The sequence below is a fragment of the Fusarium graminearum genome, chromosome 3 (genome assembly GCF_000240135.3).
Source record: "Fusarium graminearum PH-1 chromosome 3, whole genome shotgun sequence".
Lineage (NCBI taxonomy): Eukaryota > Fungi > Ascomycota > Sordariomycetes > Hypocreales > Nectriaceae > Fusarium > Fusarium graminearum.
In genome coordinates, this window is record NC_026476.1 from 5,233,343 (window position 1) to 5,258,440 (window position 25,098).

Genomic DNA, 25,098 nt, shown 5'->3' on the forward strand with positions numbered 1-25,098 from the left:
TCTTTTGTCAATATGGTGAATAAGACAAGGTGTAGTGGAGTCCTCCCTCTGTTTACTTTATGCCCACTTGGGCTGTGAAGCATTCCCCGACAGTGTCAGGAACGCGGTGAAGCGCGGCAGAATATGCTACAACGCGATAAGCTCATAGCTTGCGACACCAGGTGCTATACTCTATAATGTCGACCATTCTGTCACAACCCAAACACATAAAGTAATAAGAACGTCAAACCTGACCCCGACAATTCAGTTCTCGTATCAGTCCCTACCACAAAGACAAAACGATGGCCGCTCCGACAGAAGCGCAGATCGCCCATCAACAGCTTATAGAGAAGCTCGACATCCACTCCATCCATAAGAACTTCCGTAGTTCATCATGGAAGCCCAACCAGCGCAGAAACAAGAACTTGAAGGCCATTGTTGGTGATGCTTCCCGGAGAGAAGCTTCTACTCTAGGCACACCAATGGACGCGAGCGGTATCGCCACCCCGGCCGACAACGATGGACTCTCAACCAGCGGTACCAGCACACCAGCCACCGAGAGCGGCAAGGAGCCCCCGAATCTTGCGCAGGCATCGCGAAGTCTGTCCAAGCTCGTGCTCGAGAAAAGCCTTAAACCAGGTGGCCTTTCAGCGCCCACTGCCACATACACAAACATTGAGTCCGCGCCATCACTCGCGCACAGCAAGCACTACTGCGACGTGACGGGACTACCGGCCCCGTATCTCGATCCCAAGACACGGCTACGCTACCACAACAGGGAGGTGTTTGGCCTCATCAGAACGCTGCCCCAGAGCGCTACCGAGCAGATTCTGGAGGCACGTGGCGCCCATACAGTTCTCAAATGAGTGCAGACATTGAGCAGGATATACCCATTTAATGAATCGATGAAAGGAAATATACATCAAGGAAGCAGATGAGACGGCTAGGCTCTCGAGTGATTATGTACGGAGTTACCAGGCATACACATTATACTGAAATACAACTTAATAGTGCGAGAAGAAATGTCCGACCAACAAAGTCAAGCCCCAACTATGCACCCTTGGCCTTTCGATCAAGGGACGGCAATTGACGCTCCGGCTTAATCGTGATCATGTTAAGCTTTGTTCTCTGCCTAAGTCGACAGACTACCGAGAACGTATGGGGAAGAAACGCATCTCAGTTGCCAGGGCGAAGAACGCCGCTGGCCGTCGCGGCAGGGACAGTGATATGTCCAGATAGATAGATATGTGTGTAGCAATAGAAATGAATGATGTTTGCTCTGTGTGTGGTATTTCTTTGACAAGATTAAACGACACGTCGATGAGAAACGGTATGCTCTCAACTCTGTGTGGCACTCAAAATTGGAATGCTTCAGAGTCGAAAATCACTGATTGGAAATTTGTTCTGCAGCTAGAAAGTGAGATGAAGAATGATGCGAGTCTTTTAAAGTCGGTACCGCAGCAGAATTTGAAGACAGTCCCACGCCCGCCCACTTTGGTCAGATAGCCAATGAGGCACGCGACAGCTTCTGGACTCCAAGAGACATCCCCTAAGCCCTCTTTGGCACAGCCCTGTTAATCGCCGTTTACAACATGCAAACCCCTGGAACGTGTCCTGTCCTCGAAGGGAGCTGGTGACGAAAAAAAATGCAACGTTCGAGTAATTTGGCCTTTGTCATTTCTCCTTGCACCCGATCTCACCCTTATCCATTGAGCTTCTACAGTTTGTACATTTTCCATCGGCAAGCTTAGCTACAGCAGTTTTTGTCCAATACACACCCTATCTATACAGCTATCAAACCGCCAAGATGTCGATGTGGTTGACAGATACCCAAAGTATGTGCGCTTAGCTTACCCTCTGCATTGAGTTGCGATAAGTCTTTGGTGAAGCTATGCTTAGATGGATGTGATGCCCGTGACGTACAGAAGCTAACTATTCTCGATAGAAATTGGAGTTGTCTTTTGCTCCGGCGGTATGTACAGGCGCGGCGCATCATGAACTATGGAAACTGATGGCTTCGCAGGAGGCTTCTTCCTGATAGGAGGTGTTATGCTCTTCTTTGATCGATCTATGTAAATACTCGCCCGCACTCTCTTATTTACAGGATTTGCTAACTTTCTTTCCAGGCTTGCCATGGGAAACGTATGACGACCTCCACAACTTTTATCCCACCGAACGAGCGATTGCTAACACCGCCGTCGAACGAATAGATTCTCTTCCTTATCGGCCTGACGATCATTATTGGACCTCAAAAGACTCTTCTCTTCTTTGCTCGGAAACAGAAAGCAAAGGGCACGGCGGCGTTCTTCCTCGGGTTGATACTTATCTTCATGAAGTGGACCTTTATCGGGTTCCTCGTGGAAGCGTACGGTATAGTCGTGTTGTTTGGAGATTTCCTAGGGACGATCGCCGGCTTCGCGCAAGGTTTGCCTGTTGTGGGACCCTATATCGGAATGATTGTCGACAGAATAGGTCTTGGCAGACGAAACGCCGAGCTCCCTGTTTAGTTGATCGAGGCATAGAGTCTTAGTAGAAACCTGATAGTCCAAGCTATACGAATAAGGGGCTGTATTACGTGTACAAGACTCAAGAGCTGCCTGCATGCCGTGGATGGAAGTGAGAGACGAAGTTTAGAGGGCCATGCAGACTTGGAACAGGCGTTAATGACATGAAGAATTATCACGACACTTTGATGGACGAAAGCAACGTACATCATGAGGCGAGAAAGGCGCAGGATGGATACGGGTAGCGGGTTGTAATGGAAAGTCAATATGGATGACGTCTAAAGATATTTTTTCACTTTCGCTCAAATCTAATAAGAGACAGGATCTGGAGGGCACTGTGACTGCCCAGATGCAGAATCATGCAGTAGAAACAAACTCTGTTGACCGATCTCTGGCCGGGGAAATGTCCTCCAAGTACACACATACACTCAAGCTCGAAGCCCAACTCCAGTGTTCTAAAAACAAAGGCGCTCCTCCTGGCATAAGCTCGTTACAGCTGCGTTGACTATCCGGTCTACGGACATACAGCGTTTTTTATGACGCTTCTCACAGATAATTCCGCCCAAAACCCCTTCTTCGCCTTGCCTTGCACACCAACGAATATCTAGTAGCTCGACTTGATGAGGTAGTCGGCAAGACTCTCGACGGTGGTGGTGGCGTTACCGGCGATCTGGGCCTCGCCGTGGTGGCCGACGACGATGGCCTGGGTGGTCTTTGCGACAGCGACGCCGGAACGACCCTATTGTTGACATGTCAGTGAGTTGTGTCAGGGAGCAGCAAGATGATGTTGTGGATATCGTACCGATCGAGCGTAGATACTTCGGCCGTCAGCTCGGGCCATGACATATCGCTCACCGGCGATGTAGAGACCTTCGGCAAAAGCCTTGTCCTTGGCCTTTTCGTCACCGCTAACAATGGCAGAGATGGCCTTCATCTCCTCAGGCTTGAGCTATAGTGGGGTCGCAAGTCAGTCAGGAACGTTCTCTGATCGTCGACGCAGGGGTCGTCCTTCGCTTCGGCGAGTTGTGTCGGTGAGAAGGGATTTTGATCTATGTACCTGGAGGTCGGCAGAGGCAGCCCAGGCGCTGTCTCCAGCGGCGCTGATGATGGCGCCCTTATCGATGTGACCGGTGCCAACAAGGCTGTTGTGAAGATATTGTCAGCATTCGCTAGGTATTCGCGCCGACGGCAGGGCCACAATGCTTGCTCCCAGCTGTGGTTGGGAAATGTTGGGGAAAAGTACCTTGAGTCGACGTATGCTATATCATGTTAGCTATCTTTCTTATCCATTCATCTGGATTTCGAGTTGAGTTTGAGGCAGAGAATTATTTTGAGGCGGTGATGAGTAACAGCAAGACCAACCGTGCATGGAGGGGCGGATGAGGAGGAGGGGTATGGGAAAATCAGGGACGTTCATAGAATGCAGAGGGAATAAGAGATATAGTACTGACCTTGCCACGACATGATTGATGTTGTGTGAGGTGAGGGTATAGGAGCGAGTTTGTTAAGAGTCTGAGTCTGAGTCTGAAAGGTTGCAAAAGTTTAGATCTAGGTCGGGGAGGTATAAAGGTAGGTGAGGTTTGTTTTGGCGGGGGAGGTTGTCAACTGCTTTGAGTGTTGTTCCCCCCCGCCGTCGGTCTGATGTGGTGATTCTTTTGGAGCTTTGCCCCTCCAGGCGCCCATCAGTCCCCGCCAAAAATGTTATCGAGCTCCGATGCTGTCCAATGAGTATCGGATACTTTAGTCGGTGACAAGTCGTTAGTGGTGGGACCTTGTACCCTATACTTCGCCAACGGTTTCCAGATATGTCGGTCGGCGGCATGGTCAACAGCTCCCATGTCACGCTTTTTTTTTGTTGTATTTTTTTGTCCTTTCTGTGTTTTCATTTCAGTATTAGACTGTGTCCTTCCTGAGTGACGGTTATTTCAGACCTACATAATTCGTTAATACAAGTAAGTAGTTACAAAGTGAGGCTCAAGTGAAGATCTGCCTAACCTACACGTGCCAACAAAGTAATCGCTGGGTATTTGTGTCCAGGTACTACCTAGGCCTAGGTTAGTAGTTATCAAAGCTAGCATGTAGTTACCTCAGTAACTTGGGTCGATTCGACGTCACTTGAACGGGTCTTGAGGTGCCTGGTCAACTCACTCACTCTGTTGGCGTTGGAGTTGCGGGAACTCACGCGGCCCGCTTGTGTGGACGGCAACATCCGCCAAGAATCGTCAACGAATGGCCGATCGTGTCTTGGGGGGTGAGTTGTGATTGCTTCTAATTTTGGTTCTTACAGGAACCGAGCTTGTCAAAGAAGACAACTTATTTGCGACCACTTAATATAGTCATGTGCCTGGATAAGCGGACTGGATCTCCAGAGGTAGTTGGCAATATCCCACCCAGACTGCATGCGGTGAAGAAGCATGGACCCTTAGTGGTCACTCTATCAGTTTGCGACCTTCATCTCGATCGTACGGTTTGTTACAATTATTTACAAGCTCAAATAACATAAGACGTATGAAACCAGGGTGTTCCGCTTAGTCAAGAGCGGCAAATAACATATCCAAAACACGGTTCAGACCTCTCTGCAACGTCTACCAAATCTTGCAAAGCATTCCGCCTGCATACACTTAATATTCGGATGACATCTTCAACAAACCCGAAGGCAGGTGGAGCCTTGGGCCTTTATAGGGACTATACTCAGCAGAAATATATAGTAGATAATCGTAACAGGCGTCTATACCGTAACAGAAGAACGGTGGCATGTTGTATCTCTGACGGATATACATTGTACACTCACCGGATATGTGATATATATCTAACGCGTATACTAATATAACCGTCCACGCGGGAGCATCCCGCTTGAATATGCACGCCATTTCACGGATATCATGATGGCCAAGACTTGTGTCTGCATAGGAGACCAGCGCCATATATGATTTTAGGTTCTTACAAAGTTTCCGATATTGCTTGTTGACAGCACTTTGCTTTTGTAAACACCAGCGGACTGAACGGGTCCGCAGCAAGACTCTCGGGGAGATATTCAAGCCATAGAACCACATCAATCCTTGACGTTTCAACTCTTAAGATCTTTATTAAGAGCAATAGCATTGCCGATAACATCGGGGGTGGGGGGCCCGGATATTGCCCGTAGTGAATCAGCAATTATGTATTCGGCTCTCTCCTGTGTTCGTTCTAGTGTCTGTTCTAGTCTTTGTGTCGGCTACGAGTGCCATGAAACCACGAATGCAACTCTAGAGAGACATCAAAAGAGACCCATATGTACGGGTAAGGAGAGTGAGAGGAAGCTTCAAGGTTGCACGGTGTGCGAGCCCAGCTGCTTCTTTGGCCCGTGCCAGTAGGTGCTACAAAATGGAAATTAGCAATCTGAGACGAAGTGATAGTGGCCCTAACCATAATGTGAAACATCGAGTTGAACGGGCAAAGGTAGGCCCCCTGAGGGTTCTGATGAATGTTGAAATTCGCTCTCTTTACAGAGTATCATTAGCAATGCTTTCGTCGTTGGTTTGAGTAAAGTGATGCAACTAGGCCGTGTACAGAGTACGTTGCTACTCCGGAATTCCCGATTAGGCGAATGTATCCCGAGTTCATGACTGAGTACGGGTCCTTGGTCCTTGGTCCTTAGGTGGTGCTGGGCTTCAGCTCGCTAAGGGGACGTCAGAGTCCAGCCCTAAATTGTATGGGCTGGTTGGATGTAAATGAGCTGAAGCTTTCAAATGAGATGAAGGACATCAAACAAGACACTTGCAGGTACGCATCGGACAATGATCCGTGCCCACCACCTGATAAGTTCCAGAAGACAGAACGCCACTGAAGTCTTTCTGCAATTTGTGGCTTTAGAGCCCTGATTTGGATACTTGCATCCAGGTTGCTTATGCAGTGGAGAGGTTGCTTGCAGATTGTGCTGTGCCTGCAGTTGTCTGAAATGCGGGTGTTTCATACAAGGCTGTGACAGGGTGGGTATGTTTTAATGTGCTGCTCCTCTAATTTCGAGAGACCATCCAGCCCAAACCCAATACATGAGCTGTCCTGGACGTACTGGACGTACAATACTACGCTTCAAAAGCATCATGCAGGTGTTGTCTAGGGAATATACGGCACAGTAAATGAGGTCAAGCAGCTGCATGCAAGTAATACGACAGTGAGAGAGACCCTGTACTCAGCCTGCCAGCCTGCCAGCGTAGGCAATTAGGAAAGAGTGCAATTGAGGTAATTAGAGTCAGGGATGGTTGAGTGACAGCTGACCGCGATTCAAGACGAAGGATCATGTACATGAATCGGGTCTTGCTTGGTTTGGTTGTCGCAGAGAGAGACTGACTGCCAAGGTTGGGTGCAAGTCCGGGATCAGCGTTGACCGTTGCAGTGTGTGTGTGTGTACACTCATCGAAAATATCCCAGCAATGGCGACAGATTGCCGCGTTGGCCGATTGGTATGAGACATTGTTCTGTATCGAACATTAGAACGGCGGCTATAGGGAGGAACTAACCGCAACATGTTATAGGTCGGCGGCTTAACTATAATTATCAACCCAATCCAATTGCGGGCGTTAAATCTCGACTAAACAACAACCGCTCATGCCACAGCCGGCTTCTTCCTAAGCATTGATCTAATGAATCTAAATAAACCTCAAGGGTTTATATTGTATTGGATAGGGTTACTCACTGACACACGACCCAAACTCCACTAATCGACTCTTCTCAACGGGTCAACAGGGGACACCCCAGTCAGACCTTGTTTGGCCCTAGCCTTAGACTGCTGATTGCTCGCTCATCGATGGATCATGGGCCGGGTTGTGTTAAAGATTTCTGACTTGACTTCCAGGAACCAAACTCGTCCGTTCCATTAATCTCAAACATGCGACCAATGCAAGTGCACCTTTAGCCTGTTTCCCAGGACCAAGGCTGGGGGTCCTTGAGATGAGTCGGCTCCAGAGTCCAGAGTCTGCCCTTTGGCTGGTTGAGAAGCCGATTCATGGTGCTTCTCTTGTGCCAATCCGGGGATAGGCTCTTGAGCATGGAAATTGCCTCTTGCGCTTATTCCATTTCACCCCTGCAGCTGCATCGTCATCTTGGCTACAATTCCCTCTTGGTTGCCGGTCTTTTATCCCTATTCGTCTCGATTCTCATCAACCGCTCGATACTATAGGCTCCTCATGAAAGGCGGGGTGGTCCCTGTGAGACGAGGGTCGCCTCCCGTTCAAAGCATCTATCCGTCACTCGAATGGGCTTCTTTTTAAAAGAGGACCCTGGTCCCTGAGAACTTGCTTGATAGCTTGGTCTTTGGTGAACCATATTCTGTGTCAGACCCTGTTCGATACAGGGGACCATCTGTCAAAACAAAGACTCTTTCATGCTCTATAAGCCAAGCAAACATCTCCCACACGCTCCGCCGTGCTCTCATCTGTTACACGTTCCTTCAGCTTGATGTCAATCTATCCTGAACAGTCGGCCCATCAGCATAGAGAGACCCCCCTCGCATAATTGCGAGACCACATATCTTCAGTCATGCCTAATGCTACAAATCTCTCGAGAGCTGCCACTGTGTCAGCGGCCTCCAGTTCCCAACGACAGTTACTACAGCGCAGAGGCAGTTTCAACGTCGACCGTTCAGAGAGCAAGTCCTTCTCTAATCATTCCTTTGACAACAAGCGAGTTTCCAGAGACGACCTTGCTCTCGTCCTAAAAAGTTCAAGAAAGGGCAACGTAACGGCGTTTCATATTCCCATCCATGGCCGACTTCCATCTCCAGACCTCAGCCCGCGCACTTCATCACTATCAACAACGACTTTAGTGCGAACATCAACCCCGGATTCTGTGGGAGACACTGGAGAGGTTGGAGTAATCGCCGTCGGCATGGCTATAGGAAGTCCATCACACATGGGAAACTCAGTGCCGGCACCTTGGAACCCGCAGAACAGGGCTATGAATGCAGCAGTTGATACACCAGAATCTATACAAGAACCCGAACCCAAGCCCGTGTCAGAGCCTGTTGAGGAAAACGATCATAAGCATCGCAAGTGGGGTATATTCCGATCAAAGTCCAAGCGAGGAATGAGGCCGGAGAAGCCTCAGCGGTCTTTGACAGATAGCAACGCGTCCACCACATCATTAACTTCCTCCGGATTACCATCATCAACCTTTGGCGAACCAAGTTCACGAAGGCCACCAAAGCACAAACCCATCGTTATTCGATCCAACACTGAGCCCGCTATTTCCCAGCCAGCACAGGTGATCGAAGAATCACCACTGCCTACGCAAACACCAAGCCAGGCCACTTTCTCGCCGTCAAAACTTGGAAAAGAGAAGATTGCTCCCGAAGTCAAGGGAACAAAGGAGGCAAAGTCAAAAGAGCCTGGATCTGGAGGGATGGGTCGCAAGATGTCATTGAGGGCCTTTCGAGGGGACTCGAGCAAGAAGAGAGCGCCACGGGTAGTCGTACCGCCCTCATCGCCCCCACCGATGCCTGCGATCCCTCGGTCACTACTTGACGTCCAAATCCCTGATGTTAAGATGGACCGTTATAGCGTCATGTTCAACAGTGTATTGCAGCCTCAGCAAGGATCAGCTTCCTCACTGCTTGCACGGCGACAAGCGAATCTAGACAATCTCAAGATGGTCAAGGATGCCATCACCGAAAACCGAGATATTCGTCGTCCACGGAGGGCAACCTCACCGCAGCCCTCGCCGAACTTCGTTCCTACCGGAGATCAGATGAAGCCACTGCCTTCCCCTCGCTTCCGTGCCAACACATCTCCTGCCCCGTACGACTCAGCTAGTTTTGTACAGACGCCAGAGATATTGACCCATGAAGCCAAGGCCAAGGTAGTTACACTCTCCCGCACAGAAACGCAGCACGACAAGTTTGCTTCACAGGCTGCACACTACCAGCCGGTGCTAGTCTCCAAGTTCAACAGACGTCCCAGTGGCGCGGCTACAGAAAGGATCAGCCTTGTCCCCAAAATACACCCTTCGCCCCCTAGGGCAGTCATATCACCCGAAGCGTTCTCCAGACAGAACTCCCCTTACACGCTTGGCTCTGGAGCGGTGCCTGTGTCCCCAGAGCACACAGATGACGAAAAGGATGGTCATGTTGCCAAAGGGAGAAACGCATCTCCTTCTCAGGCATCGTGGCAAATGGCCTCGCCTCCAGCTTCGGTCACATCATCTACTGCAGAGGCTTCAAAACGATTTTCACCATCCTCATCTTTGTCGTCGCCCAAGAAGAAGAGTTCCGAAACTGACGCCCAGGAAGCTCTGCGAAATGCTGTTGAGATCTCTATCGCTCGCCAGATCAGCGTTTCTCAACAGCAACGCAAGATGTTGCATCCTTTGAAGAGCAACCCAAGCGTTAGACATAGGCGTAATGGCAGCCCTGCTACATCTGGACCTGGCTATATCCCTATTGAGGAGGGCGAACGCCTCGCTGAGACCAGGTCTTCTACCCCTGTCCTGGTAAACCCGCGAGAATTGACACACTCTCCCGATGCATACCAGACACATCGTAAGAGCGAGATGGTTATTCTCGAGGAATCTTAATTCATTGTTCCATCATTGGAACTCACTATCACTATTTCATATCACCTTTTTCTCTACTTTCCTTAACACGAGTTTATACAATACTCATTTGGATTTTGCTTTGCTCTGGTAGCAATTGCCACGGCAGTCTCAACTGGTTTGGGCTGGTTGTTACATTTTACCCCTGAGACAGCCTCTTCCTCCATATACACTATTTCATTTGTATAAACAGCACACCAAAATGGCTATGCTGCGACATTACGTATTACGGGTTACAGCAAGGCGCTAGAGAAGCATTGAATGGGAAGACAACACATTACCTAAATTGGTCTTCAAAGCATATTGGAGTTTTTCTTGACAAAAGCAGAAAGACGATTTCTCCTTGATTTGTATTTTTTTTCTTTATATCTAGGTTAGCTTTGGCGATAAGTGAGTAATTTCACTATTGTCCCATTCTGGACTGTATATATCAAAAGAGGACAATTCATCTTCCTCCAACTTGAAACACCAGCTGTAGTGCGCGTGATAAGATTCCTCTACTTCCCTCCCTTTCGACAAGTCTAAGTTGCTGTAAAGACATGGCTCTGCGAACGAATGGTGGGAGAAATAAACGATTGAAAGTATCTGCGCCGCACGAATAACCAATCTCAATGCCGACATCCCTTATGTGCTGAAAAGAAGCCAGGTCCAACGCCAGGAAAAATGAAATGGTCCATTACATCAAAATACAGCACGAGTTCTGCTTCTTAGCTTGCTCTGCGGAAACGGATTAGTAAGTTGCGGTCAGACAAGGGGCGAAATATAGTCAATAAGTAATGACGTACGGTAAAACATCTTGCTTTGGGCGCTTAGACCGTCACTCTTAGCCACCAGATCGTCGATCTTCTCTCCACGCTGTAGCACACTCTCGATGGTCTTGTGGAGAACAATCTTGGTCTCGTCGAGCTCCTTCTGGATCTTGAGGATGCTGTCGGCTTGCTGAGGGTCCTGGTACTTGGTGAGGTACTCCTTCAGCTCGGGCATGGCGAGGGTGGGTGTTCCGGTTGCCCAGCTGGAGCGGGGGTTCTTGGAGAGAAACTCGTCGACAACCTTGCTGAGAAGCTGGTGAGCCACGAGGGCAGGGTACTGGTGGTCGGAGATGATGATGCCGCAGACGCCCTCAGTACGGCCGTAGGCGTGGAAAGTGTAGTCTATAGAATGCGCATGTGAGCCTTGCGACGCTGGGGAATGTTCGGATCGTGTATACCTTGCTCCTCGACATCCTGTCGCTGTCCGGGACGGGTGCGTTCGGCGACGGTCTTTGCGAATAGGGTCATGAATTCGCCATAGCTGTTCAAGTTTACCGGTTAGTCCTCTTGGACCGGCCGATACGGAAAAGAGAGCGCGGAAGTAAGACAGAAACTGACTTGTTGCGGGTGAATCGCGAGTAGCTGCTGAGCTCCTTCTCAGCGACAATCTCATGAGCCGGCTGGCTCTCGTTGCGGAGGACCTGGTCGCAGCAGCTCAGTTAGCCCAACTGGACGGAGTGTTGCGGTCGATCGGTGAGGGGCACGGGGACAGCGTACGCCGATGTAATGCAGCTTCATGATTGCTGGATCGAGTTTGTAGGGGGACGGGGTTGTAGGCGAGTTGAACGGCGCAATAGGCGAAAGTAGGAGTGAAAGAGTTAGGTATGAGAAAGGTCGGAGAAGAGAAACTCGATGTCTGGGGTTGCTTGAATTGCTGTAAACCTTCGTCACCGTAAGTAAAGTAACCCAGGACAAGTCGAGACTTTAGGGGCGTCACATGTTCCCCACGTCGCCGACAGTTCCAAGGGAAGTCTAGTGCCCCTCCTGTAAACAAGCACTGGTGAGGACTCACTGGCGGCTAGGCGGGGGGGTTTGTTTAGTGGAGTAACATTTTGTCCACTTACTGATGCACGGTATGACTCTTTGAAAGAACGACACATCCACCATCATGAACCAATCCTTGACGAGCAACTCTAGTCAAGGTTGAGATCAAAAGGACGTCAACTGCCACAATTGACATAGGCAGCAGAATAACGACCTTTTGCATCACAGCATACCACAGACCGTGGTCTCACCATTCCGCCATCAGGCTACAACAATAAGAACCATCACGAGGATTAAACATCGATTACATCATGGCATCCGAACAACTCAGTGCTGCAGAGGCGCAGTGGCGGGAGCAGTTTACAGCTATGCAAGAGGCTATCGCCAACCTAAAAATCCCCCAAGAGAACGGAGCAGCTGACGATGGCCTTGATGAGGATGAATTTGGCGGCTATTCAAGCGGAAACAGCGGCCAAGATGTTTGGGACTTTATCTCAGATGACGACCAGGAAGCTTTAAGCAGCGATTTTGCCGATGGAGAAGCTTTCGATGCACCTAGTGCCGCAGATTATGGTGCTGAATGGTTCGCGATTAAGTGTTCAGCCATTGCAGCCAAGAACGACCTCTCAGCTGATGTTTTTGAGAGCCAGATCATGAGTGTCCTTAACTCTGGTCGATCTGATGATGAGCTTCAAATCCAGTTGACTGACTTGGTTGGCTTCGACGACCTTGACTTCATTATCGAGATCCTCGGACACAGGGATGAGATCGTTTCTGCCGTCAACGAACAGAGCCAGGGGAGTTCCAGTGGGCCTCGACTCTTGAACAAAGCTCAACGAGAAGAAAATCTACGTCGTCAAGACCAAGCTCACAAGTCCGCAACGCTTGCACCGGCCCATTCCAAGGAACCCCAGTACCCCCACGTTTACAAAGCATACAATGCCGGTAATACACTGAGCTATGCTGGAAAGAAGTACGGACTGCCAGTTGGAAGCGAGCGATTATTGTTCGACAAGTATGAAGAGTATTCTATTCCAGCCGGAAAGAAGGGCGTCCTGGGCCCCGGACAGCGACTCATTCCCGTTAAGGAATTGAACGGACTGTGCCGAAACACATTCAAGGGCTACAAGACACTCAACAGAATGCAGAGTCTTGTCTATCCTGTTGCCCATAAGACCAGCGAAAATATGCTCATCTGCGCACCTACTGGTGCTGGTAAAACGGATGCTGCCATGCTTACTATCCTTCAAACCATTGCCCAGAATGTCGAGCCTAACCCCTTTGAAAACCCAACAGCGACCGAATTCGCAGTCAACGCCGATGATTTCAAGATCGTCTATGTTGCTCCCATGAAGGCCCTCGCTGCTGAAGTCACAGACAAGCTAGGTAAGCGTCTGGCTTGGCTTGGTGTCAAATGTCGAGAGTATACTGGAGATATGCAGCTTACAAAGTCTGAGATTATCCAGACTCAAATCATTGTTACAACCCCTGAGAAATGGGATGTTGTTACGCGAAAGGGTACTGGAGATACAGAACTCGTTCAAAAGGTTCGACTTCTCATCATCGACGAAGTCCATATGCTCCACGACGAGAGAGGTGCTGTTCTGGAATCTCTTGTGGCTCGAACGGAACGACAAGTGGAGAGCACACAATCTCTCATTCGAGTTGTCGGTCTCAGTGCTACCTTACCTAACTATGTCGATGTTGCCGATTTCCTCAAAGTTAACAAATATGCTGGTCTGTTCTATTTTGACGCGTCCTTCCGCCCTGTTCCTCTTGAGCAACACTTCATTGGTGTCAAAGGAAAGGCAGGCACAAAGCAATCCAGAGATAACTTGGACCAAGTATCATTTGACAAGGTCAAGGAAATGCTTGAGCGTGACCATCAAGTCATGGTGTTTGTCCACTCACGAAGAGATACGCAGCTCACGGCACGCATGCTGCATCAGAAAGCCATTGACGCTATGTGTGCAGACCTACTTGATCCCACTTATCATCCTGGATTTGAACAGGCGTCTCGCGATATCAAACAATCCAAGTCCAAGGAGATTCGAGAGCTGCTGTCCAAGGGAATCGGTGTTCATCACGCTGGTATGGCGAGATCTGACAGGAACCTTATGGAAAGACTTTTTGGAGAGGGTGTCTTGAAGGTCCTCTGTTGTACCGCCACCCTTGCCTGGGGTGTCAACTTGCCCGCTGCAGCAGTTGTTATCAAGGGAACTCAAGTTTATAGCGCCCAGGATGGTAAGTTTGTCGACTTGGGTATCCTGGATGTGCTGCAAATCTTCGGTCGTGCCGGTCGTCCTCAGTTCGAGGATACAGGTATTGGCATGATTTGCACCACCCATGATAAACTTACCCATTACCTGACCGCTGTGACTGAACAGCAGCCTATTGAATCCAAATTCTCTGCAAAGCTAGTCGACAACCTGAACGCCGAGATTGCGCTGGGTACTGTGACCTCCATTCCCGATGCTGTCCAGTGGATTGGATACTCCTACCTCTTTGTGCGTATGCAAAGAAGCCCAATGTCCTACGGTATTGAATGGTCAGAAATCCGAGACGACCCAAACCTGGTTCAAAGACGCCGCCAGCTTGCCATCCAAGCCGCCAAAACTCTGCAGCAATGCCAGATGATCATATATAATGAGAGGACAGAAGAACTTCGCAGCAAGGACATTGGACGAATCGCCAGTCAATATTACATCCTTCATACAAGCGTTCAGGTGTTCAATGCTATGATGCAGCCCCAGGCTACTGAAGCAGACATCCTGAAGATGATCAGCATGAGTGGAGAGTTTGACAACATTCAATCCAGAGACAGCGAAGAGAAGGAGTTGACTCATCTGCGACGAGAAGTTATTCCCTGTGATGTCGATGGAGGTATCGATACTCCTCAAGCAAAGACAAATATTCTCCTCCAGTCCTACATCTCCAAGGCCCAGCCTGAAGACTTTGCTCTTTCCAACGACATGAACTACGTAGCTCAGCAGTCTGGACGTATCTGTCGAGCACTCTTTATGCTTGCCCTCAACCGTAGATGGGGCCACCAATGCCTTGTGCTTCTGACCCTGGCAAAATCGATTGAAAAGCGCATCTGGCCTTACCAACATCCTCTTCATCAGTTCGACCTTGCCAAATCTGTTCTCAACCAACTCGATACCAAGGAACACCTGACCATCGAGACAATGAAGGACATGGAGCCTGCCGAGATCGGAGGCCTGATCCATAACCAGAGTGCTGGCAAGAACATCGCAAAGATTCTTAACAACTTCCCTACAGTTCACGTTGAGGCTGAAATTGCACCCCTCAACCGAGATGTCTTGCGCATTAAGCTCCATGTCATTCCCGACTTCCGATGGCATGATCAGATTCATGGAACCTCGGAGTCATTCTACATCTGGGTTGAGAACTCTGAAACTTCAGAAATCTATCACCATGAATATTTTATCCTCAATAGGAGAAAGCTACATGATGACCATGAGCTTAACTTCACGATTCCCCTTTCGGATCCCCTCCCTAGCCAGATCTATGTCCGAGCAGTATCGGACAGGTGGCTAGGCGCAGAAACTGTCACACCTGTCTCTTTCCAACATCTCATCCGCCCGGACACAGAGAGTGTCTATACTGAACTCCTGAACTTGCAACCATTGCCTATATCTGCGCTCAAGAACCCAGCGTTAGAAGAGCTGTATGCTAAGCGCTTCGATTTCTTCAACCCTATGCAAACTCAAATCTTCCATACGCTCTACCATACGCCCGCCAATGTGCTCCTTGGATCACCCACTGGTAGTGGCAAGACAGTGGCTGCCGAGCTTGCTATGTGGTGGGCGTTCCGCGAGAGACCCAAGTCAAAGGTTGTTTATATTGCCCCCATGAAAGCGCTCGTCCGCGAGCGTGTCAAGGACTGGGGCGTACGGCTGGCACGACCCTTGGGTCTCAAGTTGGTAGAGTTGACTGGTGACAATACACCTGATACTAGAACTATACAGGATGCTGACATCATTATCACTACCCCTGAGAAGTGGGATGGTATTTCTCGTTCTTGGCAGACAAGAGGGTACGTTCGACAGGTCAGCCTGGTCATCATTGACGAGATCCATCTTTTGGCTGGTGACCGTGGCCCCATTCTCGAAATTATTGTGTCTCGTATGAACTACATTGCTTCTTCGACAAAGAATGCAGTTCGCCTCCTGGGCATGTCAACAGCTTGCGCCAACGCGACGGATCTTGGAAACTGGTTAGGTGTTAAGGAGGGCCTCTTCAACTTCAAGCATTCCGTTCGCCCTGTTCCTCTCGAGCTGTATATCGACGGGTTCCCCGAAGTCAGAGGTTTCTGTCCTCTGATGCAGTCGATGAACCGCCCTACCTTCCTGGCTGTTAAGAATCACAGTCCCGATAAACCTGTTATCGTATTCGTCCCTTCACGACGACAGACCCGTTTGACCGCCAAGGATCTCATCAACTTTTGTGGTATGGAAGATAACCCTCGACGCTTCCTTCACATGGATGAGGATGATTTGCAGCTCAATCTTGCTCGAGTCAAAGACGACGCGCTGAAGGAAGCTATCAACTTTGGTATTGGTCTTCATCACGCTGGTCTAGTCGAGTCAGATCGCCAGCTTGCTGAAGAGCTCTTTTTGAACAACAAGATCCAGATCCTAGTCGCCACTAGTACCCTTGCTTGGGGTGTCAACTTGCCTGCGCACTTGGTTGTCGTCAAGGGCACTCAATTCTTTGACGCCAAGATCGAAGGATATAAGGACATGGATTTGACTGACGTTTTGCAAATGTTGGGACGAGCTGGTCGACCTCAGTTCGACAATTCTGGAGTTGCTCGTATATTCACCAAGGACTCAAAAAAGGACTTTTACAAACACTTCCTTCACACAGGCTTCCCGGTCGAGTCTTCTCTACACACTGTTCTGGATAACCATCTGTGCGCCGAAGTGTCGTCTGAGACCATTATTACCAAACAGGATGCGCTCGACTATCTCACTTGGACATTCTTCTTCCGCAGGTTGCACAAGAATCCCTCCTACTACGGTCTAGAGATTTCGGCTGAAGAGCACAACAGTATCGCTGCCCAGCAGCTCGCAAACGACTACATGATCGAGATGGTCAACAAGTCACTGAACGAGCTCGCCGACTCCAAGTGTGTCGAGGTCTTCCCCAACGGCGATGTTGATCCTACGCCTTTGGGCAAGATCATGAGTTACTACTACCTATCGCACAAGACAATCCGCCACCTTGTGAAGCATGCAAAGGCTCAAGCCTCTTTCCTCGACGTCCTGTCTTGGATGTCTCGCGCCACTGAATACGATGAGCTTCCTGTGCGACACAACGAGGATCTCATCAACAACACCCTTTCTGACAATCTACCATTCCCTGGCCACGCCTTTGGACTTCCCATGTGGGATCCCCATGTGAAGGCATTCCTACTTCTCCAAGCGCACATGTCTCAAATTGAGCTTCCTATCACTGATTACGTCGGTGATCAGACCAGTGTGCTCGACCAGGCAATTCGTATTGTCCAGGCTTCTATCGATGTTCTAACAGAGCTAGGCTACCTTTCAAGTTGCTTGCAGATGATGGCGGTTCTCCAGTCCGTCAAGTCGGCCCGTTGGCCTACTGACGCGCCAGTCTCGATTCTTCCCAACGTCGAACCAGACATCAAGAACGACACACCACTTTCCAAGATCAGCGCTTTGGCGAAAGCTCAGGCGGTGCAACTTGCAAAGAAGCTTAGTGTGCCTGCCAGCCAGCACAATCGCTTTACTCGTGTGGTGTCTATTCTCCCTAATGTGGAGGTCTCTATCGCCGAAGCCACAGCTCTCTCAATCACAATCAGCCTGAAGCGTCTGAACCAACTCGTGGAGCGCGAGGCTCGCATCTATGCACCAAAGTTCCCCAAGCCTCAAACAGAGTCTTGGTTCGTTGTTGTGGCAAATCTATCGCGCGACGAGGTTATCGCAGTGAAGCGTGTGGGCTGGACAAGCGGCAACCGCAAGCTCGAAGCTGGCAGCAAGCCTACAGCTAAGACAAGCATCAAACTTCCCCCAGCCGAGGCTGGACAAGCCCGCAAGCTGGATGTTCTTGTTATTAGTGATGCCTATCCAGGATTGGAGTATCGAGTAGAGGGTGTGGACATTCCTGCACCGCCAAGTGTGGATGATGCTGTGCTATCAAAGAAGACGGCGGCCTCTGGGTCAAACTGAGACAATGGTCATACTTTCAAGTAGATGCAACAATAGTTTCTGGTAAAGGAGATTATATACACTGGTTTTCATGTTCAATGAGTATTCGCTGAGCCTAGTAATGTCATTTGTGTTTTGGGAGCCTTGATCAAAGATAACTGCGTGATACTGTAGCTGAGTATATTGTTGGATTATGCCTAAGGCGCATATCGTCTTGACGTAATACCTACAGCATCTATTAATAAATTTCTTTATGGCCTTGGCATCCAGTTTAGACAACTTAAACACAGTTGGTAACAATTTAGACTCCCAGACCCTAAACCCACTGTCCTAAATTTCTAGACTTACCAGAACGATGTAGGTGAGACTTCTTCCTAACTTCTAGTAGGCTTTCAATGGCACCTTTGACGGACTGTAGGATTTAGACGAGCTGGTTCGTGTCATGACAATGGCGTACAATCACGTCTAGTTAATCCAAATTTAGTACCAAGGCTTCTAGATAGACGTTGCCAAGCATACAAATGAAATTGATTACCTACTATATGTACGAGTTGTGCGTCTCTATGTTGACACCTATCATGATATAGGAGTTTCCAAACAACACCGTGAGGAGTCCTTTAGCAACGCAGTGATCACTTCAAAAGCGTCACGCGGCCAAAAGTCAGTCAATAGGGAGAGCAGCTTATCGCAAAGGGTCCAAGTCAAGCATCCGCAGCTTTATTCTTACCAAGCGCCATCTGCGCCTCTCATGGTCGCTAGAAGCATAAGGGACGAAATTAGTAGGACTGCTTATACTGCTTAGACCATGCTCTTTAGGCTATTTATTTCTATACAATAAGATTTAGGAGACTAACATTTCTGCTACACAGTACTAAGAGTCTCTTTATCTTCCTTAGTTTCTACCTAGGTAGGTAATATTCATTGTAAGTGCTACCTAGTTTCGATCAACCGGTATACACGAATACCTACCTACTAGCATTAAGAGAATATCATTGGGAGCTCTAATCAAGACACGTGGGGCTGTAGTTATTGTTCTGAACTTTCTAAAAGTCCGGAGGATACATTGGATGCCTATGGGGGCTGTACATGGACCGGTGCCAATACCTGGATCCTGATCCTGGTCGAAAGCCCCTGTTATTGTGAAAGAATGGACTTGCTCCTGTGTAGTTGGCCGAAGCCAAACACCACCAAGCCATAGTATAATAATTGTAAATCGTATACCCACAACCCTTCCTGGCCACGCGCACAATATACTCATCCCGATCTCGTCGAACCAGAACCGGGCGCTCGATATCCGCGGGGTGGTTTGGGAAGGACTTTATGGCCCACTGCAGGGCTTCACGTTCAACGGGAAGCGCAAGCTCGTTGAAGACGGCCCATGAGTCTTGGTAGGAAGACACACACCCCCACCATTGGTGCAAGAGCACATTGTTACAGCCATAAAGACTGTTTTCAAACTTCTCCAGCAAGCTGTAGTTTTGTGTTGTCCAACGGAGTCTCCACTCGATGAGGTTTCTTCTATCCCAGTAATATCGAATGCCCTGGGGATAAAACTTGAGCCATGCCTCATCGGACATTTGCTTGGTGTGTTTAGATAGAGAAGCGGTCGCCCACTTCACTGCACGAAAATGTGGGCAACTGTCGCGCATTTCGATGATATGAGCAGCCGCGAAAGGGTCGAACAGTGTAGCAAGACGCCTATTGATCTCGGTAGATGCCCCATAAGGACCTCCTGACTTGGGATAGTTCTGGTTCTGTCGAGCGAAGATTCCAGCACCGCACTTATCCATAGTCTTGAATCGATGGAGTCGCAACATATCCATGTGCCCACCCGTAGGTCCAGGGAGATTGTCCAGCCAGATCCGGAGTGTTTGTAGCCTTTCAGCATCTTCAGTTAGTATGCAGTGGTGGATGAACTCGTCCCTTGCCTGGTGACAGCATTTCAGCAACCCGTTTGACTCCGCAGTAGTAGCGCAGTATGTCCATATCATGTCCCTCAGCTCGAAGGGGAGCGATAATAAGCGTGGGAAGTCGTCCATTGCGAGGTAAGTGTGACTTGTAAAGATGAGCAGACGTATGTGTGTGTATTTGAAAAGAAGCGATGTTGCTAAGAGTCAAGTGCAGGGAGGCCTCGATTATATACAATGCTACTAGAGAGTTTGTGACTCACGGTAATAAACTTTACTCAGATACTTTGACTTTGTTTGAGGGCCCCGCAGTTCCGAATACCCTCACCTACCTATATCGTTATGCTAAAGTCCAGAAGTTTAGGGTAGTAGGTTTAGGGTATGGAAGTCTAAAGCATAATGGACTATCTAAATTTAGTACTTAGGGTTATAAAGAAACTTGTCAATTGTGGTAAGGATACATATCTACCTACCTAGGCAGGTATTACATGAAGAGAAAAAGCACATTAAACATGCATCCGGTCGGGATACGAACCATACTTAGATAACCCAGACGTCAAGTTGATCCTCTACTACCGTAGCATTTGGTGGTTCGTACAACTTTGAAAAATAAAAAATAAAAGAGGTTGCCCTGTATCGAGAGTCATACAAAGTAGGGCATAAACGCAACCTTAATCTCACACAATACAAAATCACTGCTCAGCAGTCCACATCTCCTTCTTCCAACGCATACTACCGTATCATGTTTTCTATCCTCCGGGACGGACTCCGCGAATGACCCATATTTCCCGAGACGCCTCCCGGACGTGGATACCACACTCCATGAGGCCTGTCCGAAGCAACCAGCTGGGGTGGTTTCGGTTATGCGGTGCGTCTTTCCGACAGTACAAGGCTCGGTGTTTTCGGGCCGTAATGCGTAAAGCACATGACCTGCATTACTCTCAAACATCTTTATGCTTATGCTTTGAACACATGCTGTGCAGTTCACCGTCGGTTGTTTTTAGTTGCCAGCAGCTTTTATACAAGAAATCATCACTTAATCAATACTTGTACCACCCACTTAATGATTGTAAAGCAAACAATACTTAATGCCTCTAAAATTTTTGTTTATACCTGACACATTAATGTTTCCGACACGATAAAATAATCAAAGCATGCGTCATTATATCCATGTGTTGTTTAACCAAGATCTACAATCATACTATAGGGTAACAATCTTGGCACTCATCTTCAAACCTGATGTGTTAGGGACTACGATGCGTGGGGTTGCATTGAACGATCGACTCAAAACAGACCCTTGTAAAGTTTCCAGTCATTTATTTACCTCTCGCTTCTATACATACAAATTGAAGCTTACATAGGAAGCATATACATGCTTATATTAGAATTGATGCTACATAGGACCTAGTGGTCGTCAGTCACGGCATATGCCACATGTGCTAATCATGTCATGTGCCGAATGCTACGCCATTTCTTCACTACTAAGTTATGTACTTTTACAGATGAGCTTTGATGACATCTATTCCAACACGGTAGACCTGAGCGGTATCAGATGAATGATGCCATCTTTTGACAAAACCTGCTGGACGAGAAACATGTCGAAACAGAATTGTTTTCACTCTTTCATCTGTCGTCCGATACTATCCTCACTTTTCCATCTGCTGGCAACCCCTTGAAACTGCACGTCAAATGCTTCGGGCCGCCTCTCGAGAATTTCTCCCCCAGTCGGAGTACAGAATATCCTTCTTCGGAGTTTCAGGTGTAGAAAAGCGGGGGATCGAAGAAGAAGAAAGAAAGCAACTGCTCAAATTTGCTGGGGATAGCCGACAGGGGCAGGGATAGGGGTTCGAGATCAGGGGGAGACCACCGCTCCACGATCTCACTATAGACTCTCGCTCCGATATTAACATTAAAGGCAGCCACTCAAAAGGCGTCTAGTTTCACCGTTGACCAAAGAAACCAATCATGGCGAGTCCAACTGTGAGGCTCAAACGTAGTGGGACAAGGATTAAGGTTAAACGCCCTGGTTTTCTCTTTTGACAGCCCAGGTCCTCGTGTAAGCGGCCCACGGTTTCAATTTCCGCTTCTCTGATGCTGCTTACACTCGATTATTTTTTCCGTCTATCAGTATCTGACCTGCTATGGAGTACAGACTCAAAGACGAGACCGCCAGCTCCTGCAAGGATCCGTCGACCTGAAGTGCCTCTCCTGAGATACCTGGTCACTGGCACAGGTTGGCAGATACGCGTAATGAACTTGCAGTAAACAGATGAAATTGTGTTCCTTGATCCTTGTATCTGCTTCTCTTTAGCGAGACCGACGGGCGGAAGTTTCCTCGTGGGCGGGTGCAACTCAATGTTCAAGCAGGGGGGGGGGGGGGGGGGGAAGAGGACCTCGAGATCTGATATATAAGTTGGCTTCACTCTCCTCCAACATGTCTTCTCTTCTTTCTCTCCACACTCGTCGTAGCAAAATCACTTCTTCTTTCTCAACTATCTTCACTTTCTTTCAATTTGGCTGTGCCAAACCTTCATTCTTTCTAAACACCATATAAATCAACACTTTGCGAACCCTCGCTTCATTCCAATCCTTACCACTTTACAAGTTTTTATAACACCAAAGAAATCTATCAAGATGCGTTTCACTGCTACCGCCGCTACTCTGGCCATGGCCACCACCGTCTCTGCCCACGCTCAGGTCTACGGCCTCTGGGTCAACGGAAAGGACCTCGGTGATGGTCGCAACACCTACATCCGATCTCCCGAGAACAACAACCCCGTCAAGGACCTGACCAGCCCCGACATTGTCTGCAACGTCAACGGTGGAAAGGCTGCTCCCAAGTTTGCCACCGCTGCTGCCGGTGACGAGGTCACCTTCGAGTGGTACCACAACACTCGAGGTGACGATATCATTGATGGCTCTCACAAGGGTCCCATCATCACCTACATCGCCCCTTACACCGAGACCGATGGTACCGGTGCTATCTGGACCAAGATCGCCGAGGATGGTCTTGAGGGTGGCCAGTGGGCTGTCGACAAGCTCATCAAGGACAAGGGCAAGGCTACCTTCACTCTCCCCTCCAGCCTCAAGGCCGGCAAGTACATCGTCCGCCAGGAGATCATCGCCGGTCACGAGGCCGATGTTGCCTTCAAGGACAACAGCGCCCGTGGTGCTCAGTTCTACCCCTCTTGCGCTCAGGTTGAGATCACTGGATCTGGCACTGCCGTCCCCGATGAGAACTTCGACTTCCAGACCGGTTACACTTACACCGACAAGGGTATTGTCTTTGACGTCTACAACGCCCAATCCTACTCTTTCCCCGGCCCCAAGGTCTGGCAGGGAACCTCTTCCGGCTCTGGCTCTGGCTCTGGCTCCGCTGCCCCTGCCCCTACCGCCGCTGAGACCCAGGCTCCCGCCCCTACTCCTACCTTTTCCACCGTTGTCAAGCCTTCCGAGGAGGCCGCTGCCCCTACTCAGGCTCCTTCCACTCCCGTCACTCCTCCCAAGACCGGCTGCGCTTCTCGCCGCCGTGCTCGCCGTGCTGCCCGCATGGCTCTGTAAAGGACTCGAAAACGGTTCTGAACAGACACCAAACGATATGTGACACGTCCGAGCCGTTCACATGCTCGTGTTTTCTAGCAAAACACCCATCTCGCTTCTCCCTAGTGGAGGGCGGTGAATCTGCACCTCTTGCAGATATATTTCTGTTATATAGATATGTTCTCTGGCCTTTCAGAGACAAGTCTCTTGTATAAATTTTATTACGACGATTCAAAAAAAAGCTCTGTCTCTCTTCTGATTAAATGTGATGTAAATGACACGAATGTTTAGCAATGACTGAACCTCAGAATCTCTCAACTGTTAAAGCCTCACAAATAATCGTTAGTAATGAATACAGCCCATCAAAAAGAAGTTGCAACGAATTGTCCTTTCGGCTTGGCTACTTCTATCCTTTGGCAGGTAAAGAATCGTCAAGTTGGGTGCGGATGCATTGACGGTGAGGGTATATCGAAGGGTGTGGTAGTATTCAGGAAACGGGTGAAATATGAATGTTGTACTCATTCGATCTTTGCAGAGATATGAGCTTAACAGTAACGGGTGAAATATAATCTAGACTATGACGGCAGGACCAATAAACGCAAGGAATATTGGCCTGATTAAATTTTCGCAAGTGACAGTCAACTTCAAGCATGACCTATCATCAAATCTCTACACATGAAACCTAGTCCCTGACGAGTTGTCACACTCGCGCTTGGTCAGCATATGGAATGCAAGTCGTAAAGAATACGCATGCTGCCTCATTGGGCATTATGATATGTCTTATAAAGAGGAAGTTGACAGGTAGATCTAAATTATGAGCTCGTCAGAGTGAGGCGAGCCACAAACTAGCTATACCCAACCTCATCTCGACATCTCGAATCATAGCTGTAGATACACTCAATATTGTATTGGGCACCATCAGAACTTCTGTACACTTATAAATGGGATCGTATGAGGATAGGTATACTTCGTTTTGAATGGTCCGCTCATTGTGAGCTTGTGTGGTAAGAAGTTGTATTGATTGGTGTTTCTATGGCGGCCTAACGAGTTGGGCCTCTGAAGTTGATTGACGTTGAATGACAGGCAGGTCTAGCCTGGTTCAGAATAGGCGTCTTTGGCTATAATCTGGGGAGTCCCTTGGCTTATACACTGTCGCCTGTCAAACACAATCCATTAGATCGGTTCTGCTGGTTGTCACACGCTCACCGATCGTGTATCACTAAGAAAGTGACAGATCTTGACCAGACGGCCGCGGCAATACGACTACTCTAAGTCTGACACGTGGTATTCACTGCAATTCGGTAGTTTAACCCCGGACTCGCTTGTTAGTGAATGACTGATTCGTTGATCCATGGGCAGTAAATGACATTATTGGCTGGGCAGAGCCTCAGTGGCAGTGATCGCGAACAAAACTAACGACACGCCGTTCTCTGCAATCCTATCAAGCCGATCTCCGTTTTGTTGTTTGATTTTCACTGGGAAAGTCGCGAGTGATATCTCATCCTGACAACATATCGGCTATCTCTCGAGGTAGGCGAGTTTGAAGCCACAACTGTATTTTAGTCAATGTTGACCATGACCCCAATACCACGAGCTGTAGTTGGCATTATCC

At 48.8% G+C, this 25,098-nt stretch overlaps 9 protein-coding genes across 9 annotated transcripts; 5 read left to right on the forward strand and 4 right to left on the reverse strand.

Moving 5' to 3' along the window:
• Positions 1-281: 281 nt before the first annotated feature.
• On the forward strand, positions 282-845 carry FGSG_06390 (uncharacterized protein; the record flags this gene model as incomplete). Its single annotated transcript, XM_011326750.1, has 1 exon — positions 282-845. One exon carries the CDS (start codon positions 282-284, stop codon positions 843-845), a length of 564 nt encoding a protein of 187 aa, XP_011325052.1.
• Positions 846-1,786: 941 nt separating this feature from the next.
• On the forward strand, positions 1,787-2,486 carry FGSG_06391 (uncharacterized protein; the record flags this gene model as incomplete). Its single annotated transcript, XM_011326751.1, has 4 exons — positions 1,787-1,814; positions 1,925-1,951; positions 2,084-2,121; positions 2,190-2,486. The coding sequence occupies 4 exons, from the start codon at positions 1,787-1,789 to the stop codon at positions 2,484-2,486; spliced, it is 390 nt and encodes a 129-aa protein (XP_011325053.1).
• A 243-nt stretch (positions 2,487-2,729) lies between these two features.
• Positions 2,730-4,068, reverse strand: FGSG_06392 (uncharacterized protein). Its single transcript, XM_011326752.1, has 5 exons — positions 3,935-4,068; positions 3,727-3,742; positions 3,541-3,625; positions 3,286-3,432; positions 2,730-3,222 (listed from the first exon to the last, which is right to left on the reverse strand). The coding sequence occupies exons 1-5, from the start codon at positions 3,945-3,947 to the stop codon at positions 3,088-3,090; spliced, it is 396 nt and encodes a 131-aa protein (XP_011325054.1). The 5' UTR covers positions 3,948-4,068; the 3' UTR covers positions 2,730-3,087.
• A 5,039-nt stretch (positions 4,069-9,107) lies between these two features.
• Positions 9,108-10,031, forward strand: FGSG_06393 (uncharacterized protein; the record flags this gene model as incomplete). Its single annotated transcript, XM_011326753.1, has 1 exon — positions 9,108-10,031. One exon carries the CDS (start codon positions 9,108-9,110, stop codon positions 10,029-10,031), a length of 924 nt encoding a protein of 307 aa, XP_011325055.1.
• Positions 10,032-10,358: 327 nt separating this feature from the next.
• Positions 10,359-11,723, reverse strand: FGSG_06394 (uncharacterized protein). The gene is made up of 5 exons (XM_011326754.1): positions 11,576-11,723; positions 11,417-11,499; positions 11,257-11,339; positions 10,835-11,200; positions 10,359-10,766 (listed from the first exon to the last, which is right to left on the reverse strand). The coding sequence occupies exons 1-5, from the start codon at positions 11,594-11,596 to the stop codon at positions 10,726-10,728; spliced, it is 594 nt and encodes a 197-aa protein (XP_011325056.1). The 5' UTR covers positions 11,597-11,723; the 3' UTR covers positions 10,359-10,725.
• A 430-nt stretch (positions 11,724-12,153) lies between these two features.
• Positions 12,154-18,060, forward strand: FGSG_06395 (activating signal cointegrator 1 complex subunit 3; the record flags this gene model as incomplete). Its single annotated transcript, XM_011326755.1, has 1 exon — positions 12,154-18,060. The coding sequence occupies one exon, from the start codon at positions 12,154-12,156 to the stop codon at positions 18,058-18,060; it is 5,907 nt and encodes a 1,968-aa protein (XP_011325057.1).
• A 1,022-nt stretch (positions 18,061-19,082) lies between these two features.
• On the reverse strand, positions 19,083-20,078 carry FGSG_06396 (uncharacterized protein; the record flags this gene model as incomplete). Its single annotated transcript, XM_011326756.1, has 1 exon — positions 19,083-20,078. The coding sequence occupies one exon, from the start codon at positions 20,076-20,078 to the stop codon at positions 19,083-19,085; it is 996 nt and encodes a 331-aa protein (XP_011325058.1).
• A 511-nt stretch (positions 20,079-20,589) lies between these two features.
• On the reverse strand, positions 20,590-20,895 carry FGSG_12914 (uncharacterized protein; the record flags this gene model as incomplete). Its single annotated transcript, XM_011326757.1, has 1 exon — positions 20,590-20,895. One exon carries the CDS (start codon positions 20,893-20,895, stop codon positions 20,590-20,592), a length of 306 nt encoding a protein of 101 aa, XP_011325059.1.
• A 1,685-nt stretch (positions 20,896-22,580) lies between these two features.
• On the forward strand, positions 22,581-23,507 carry FGSG_06397 (uncharacterized protein; the record flags this gene model as incomplete). Its single annotated transcript, XM_011326758.1, has 1 exon — positions 22,581-23,507. The coding sequence occupies one exon, from the start codon at positions 22,581-22,583 to the stop codon at positions 23,505-23,507; it is 927 nt and encodes a 308-aa protein (XP_011325060.1).
• Positions 23,508-25,098: the final 1,591 nt, after the last annotated feature.